General features: G+C 32.6%; 1 protein-coding gene across 1 annotated transcript; it reads left to right on the top strand.

Annotated features, from left to right (window-relative positions):
• Positions 1 to 909: 909 nt before the first annotated feature.
• On the top strand, positions 910 to 3758 carry LOC139904351 (small ribosomal subunit protein bS16m/bS16c). The gene is made up of 4 exons (XM_071886290.1): positions 910 to 1075; positions 1495 to 1636; positions 2395 to 2440; positions 3541 to 3758. The coding sequence occupies exons 2-4, from the start codon at positions 1504 to 1506 to the stop codon at positions 3746 to 3748; spliced, it is 387 nt and encodes a 128-aa protein (XP_071742391.1). The 5' UTR covers positions 910 to 1075; positions 1495 to 1503; the 3' UTR covers positions 3749 to 3758.
• Positions 3759 to 3968: the final 210 nt, after the last annotated feature.

Below are 3968 nucleotides of genomic sequence, written 5' to 3'. Positions count from 1 at the left end.
CATATATTACTTCTTCGAACGTTTTCCAGCCAAAATAAAAATATTTATCACAAAGTGTCTTTATTAAATGTTCATATTTTCATCCAATCTATAATGTTCGTGAACAAAGTTTTTTCAAAAAACGAAAAAAAAATAAATTTGCTTCCCCCCGCTTCCCCCGATTGGTTACTTCCCTCTTGATCCTACCACTATATATATATAATATCAATGTTTGAAAAAATTAGGTTCAGTTCATAAAATGTTTTAAATAATAAAATCGAGTCGAGCCAATTAACCCGAAGCAACCATGTGTTACACGAGCATAGACTCGGGACTTTCCAATTTGAATATATATAATTAGTAAGTAATGGGATTTGTATTTCTAAGAGAATATAAAATATTAAAATATATTGATATATAATGAAAGCTGCTTTGTCAAAATAAATAAAGGGAATTGATATTTCTAACTTCACTTTTTACTTGTTTCACTAAAATTTAGTAAAATGCCTTTAATGATAGGTTTGTAAACAATACTTAAAGTTTTTTTGTTGTAATTTTTCAAGGAGTATTCTTTAAAAAAACCATAAAATTAGGATGAAACACGTAAAATTAATTGTGAAATTATTATCTCCCATAAATAAAAGACTTCAGGTATTCCTTTCTTATTATCTCCTATAAACAAGTAAAATTACGGTCAAGGGTTCGATTCCTTGCTTCTACCAAAGTTATTCTCCTTCATGGCAACGGAGGTTCACCTGCAATGACTCTGGACTGTTCGCAAAGCGGGTAGTCGCTCTGGGATTAGTCGGTTCAAAAAGTTGGATACTCAGGTTATAAAAAAAACAAAAAAAAAAAAACAAAAAAAAAAAAACTTTGGTTTAAATGATGTTTATTACACCTACCCGGACCCATCCAATCTTATAACAACAGGTAAGGAAAAAGCCCGACCCGGTGCCACAAATTTTGTGTAATCGATCCATCAAAATTAAAAAACCCTAAATCACAAAATACATCCAATAACTGATATATTATTGTTCATCGACGAGTCTCCTCTTCAACACAAAGCTGCTTCTTAATTCGTCTTCTAGCTCTACAGGTAACGTACTACTAAGCTAATTTTAGCCGCTTCCAGCATGTATGCTAATCCATTAATTTATCAAACATAGTCATCTTCTATTTCCGGTTTTTGTTTCTTGTTAAATCGATTTATATTTATATTATATGCCTTTGAAGAATTAAAATGGTGTTTGCTGCCATGAAGCACAAAATAAAATAATGTCGTTGCTGGTCATTTCGGGATATGAACATTCTGGTCCATTTTTGTGTGCTACTAAGTATTTGACATTTACTATTGACCTCATTAATATATATTTTATTTATTTTTTGCGTGTTTATGTTCTGATGTAGCTAATTTTGATATAAAATTGTAGTATTGATACTGCATAAAGTTGCTGGTGTAGCTAATATGCTTACAATAATGCTATTGTAATTGCTACCTTTTTCCTTAACTGACAGAACAAAAAAATGGTGGTTCGATTGAGACTGGCTCGACTGGGATGCAGAAACCGGCCGTTTTACAGAGTAATGGCAGCAGATAGTAGATCCCCAAGAGATGGCAAACATATCGAAGTTTTGGGTTACTATAATCCTTTGCCAGGTACCTTGGATGGAATCTAAACATCCCATATAAATGTTGAAACTTTAGCTCCAATTACTGTGTACAGATTGTTGATTAAACTTAATTGATTGGTATATATGGTAGTTATTGCTCTAGCAATTATTAATAAAGCTTACTCTGTGGGGGTTAAAATGGGCAGATAGTTGTCTTCAATATGGACAGCTGATATGATTAGAATTTAGAAGAATATCCTAAGTGTAGCGTATCATGAGAGATGGGACAACTTTTTTTAAGGATGTGGTGTGTATGGTAGTTGCTGATTTGAATTGTTTTGTTAGTTTGGGATGTTTTTGTTAGTTGATGTAAATGTAATTCTATGGTTTTTGTTTTGGGTTTAGGCTAGGGTTGTCTAGCTGCCCTTTATATTCTTTGTAATCTGTTCTTGCTATATAATATATATTTTGCTTTTGAAAAAAAAAAAAACTAACTCTCATTTAAATCAATTTAGAGTTTTTCAAGTAGACAGTGTAAGAGTGTGAATTGTGAGCTGTCGTCCTAAATAATGATTATGATTTGATTCTATACTCGTTTAAATTTGACTGTGACCTACTAAAGGAGGTTTTGGATGTGCACTTTGAAAATGATTGTGTGATACTGAATGATAATACAAAAGTTAATTACTTTTGATGTGTACATTTAAGCATCGACCAAGTATGTTCGGTTGTAATTCCTATTATATAGTTGTTAAGAATAAGATATATGGTTGTAAATCATCGTCAATTTTTTGATTAATACAGTTCAAGATGGTGGTAAGCGAATGGGGCTCAATTTCGACCGGGTGAAGTAAGTTTTCTATACACCTTTTTTCGATTCATTTGCTTGTCATGTGATATTGTTTTAGTCAACGCTTTGAGTTAGATACCAGAATTTAAATTGCATGTCAGTGGACTTTCATGATAGGCTTGCCTGATGGATATGGTAGTTGATATTTGCACATCTTTTTCAACATCGTGAATTAAGTAACATGGACTTGTAAAGGTTCATATTAATTTGTTTCCCTGTTGAATTTTTAATTCTCCCTTTAGGGTTGATCCCTAAACAGATGGTTTATAGTGGAACAATGCCATTTTTCTCCTTTGCTGTAGTAAGCGATATTACCTTTTATGTGAACTTTTATTTATTCCTTTTTAGAAGACCAAACTTGCTCTTCAACAACAATACCCGATCTGGCCATTGGCGGGATTGGCGGGCATGGCCAGGTGAGATGTAGAGAAACATATATCTACCCGAGGGTAGAGAGATTAATACAAATATAATATGTATGTATGAGAGAGTGCAATACAAATATGGTAGATAACTACGAGTTAATTATATAATATTATGCATATGTGGGATGTATAAATTGATAGAATGTAAAATCAGTTATATACGATGTACGGGGCTATAATAAAAATGTTAAATGTAATATGTATTAGAATATATTAGATATTAGATAGGTATGAATATATTATATATGGGTATAACCAAAGTGATTCCTCGTTTGTTTAAATAATTAGGGTTGAAAGGTGGTTGGAGAAGTATAAACACGGTTATGTTACAAATGATGAAATGAACAATCAAGTTGACTGTAATCATTGTTGATAATCCATGTAAGAAACTTGGTTGTCTACTTTAGACTTAGTCTAGCCATTCACATTTAGCTTCACATTATATATATATATATATATATATATATATATATATATATATATATATATATATATATATATACACTATCTAGTTGATGATGGTTTCCGAGGCTAAACTTCATCTCCAATACATTTAATATAGTAATATTTGCATAATAAAAGTTGATAAACAAGAATAAAGAAAACTGAAAACAGAAGGATCTTGTGTTGGCAATGAATATGGGGGTTGTAACTATGAATTGTGTTGTTTTACAGATACTGGCTATCAGTTGGTGCACAACCCTCAGATCCAGTGCAACGTATTCTGTTCAGAGCAGGGTTGCTACCACCACCACCCATGGTTGCAATGGGACGCAAAGGTGGGACACGTGACACACGTCCTGTCGATCCTTTGAGTGGGCGTGTCATCACACCAGACCAACCAACTAAAGCATCTGTTGATCATGAAGAAAATAAATCATGAACTTGCAATCGGCGGTCTTGGAGGTCTCCGCTAGTTTCGTTAGTTTGTGGTTTATGGGCTTGATCTTTATGGCTAAATTTATAACTTTTTGACACAAATTTCTCAGATGCAATGCTAGTACTTCATCATCAGAAGAAGTTCATCAGATTATTGTGATGTTAAAATGATGTAGAAAACGTTTTTTACATCGTGGTAAATCTGTGATGCACAATGATACACT

Source organism: Rutidosis leptorrhynchoides, chromosome 4 (assembly GCF_046630445.1).
Source record: "Rutidosis leptorrhynchoides isolate AG116_Rl617_1_P2 chromosome 4, CSIRO_AGI_Rlap_v1, whole genome shotgun sequence".
NCBI lineage: Eukaryota > Viridiplantae > Streptophyta > Magnoliopsida > Asterales > Asteraceae > Rutidosis > Rutidosis leptorrhynchoides.
This window is presented reverse-complemented; position numbering and strand designations above follow the sequence as displayed.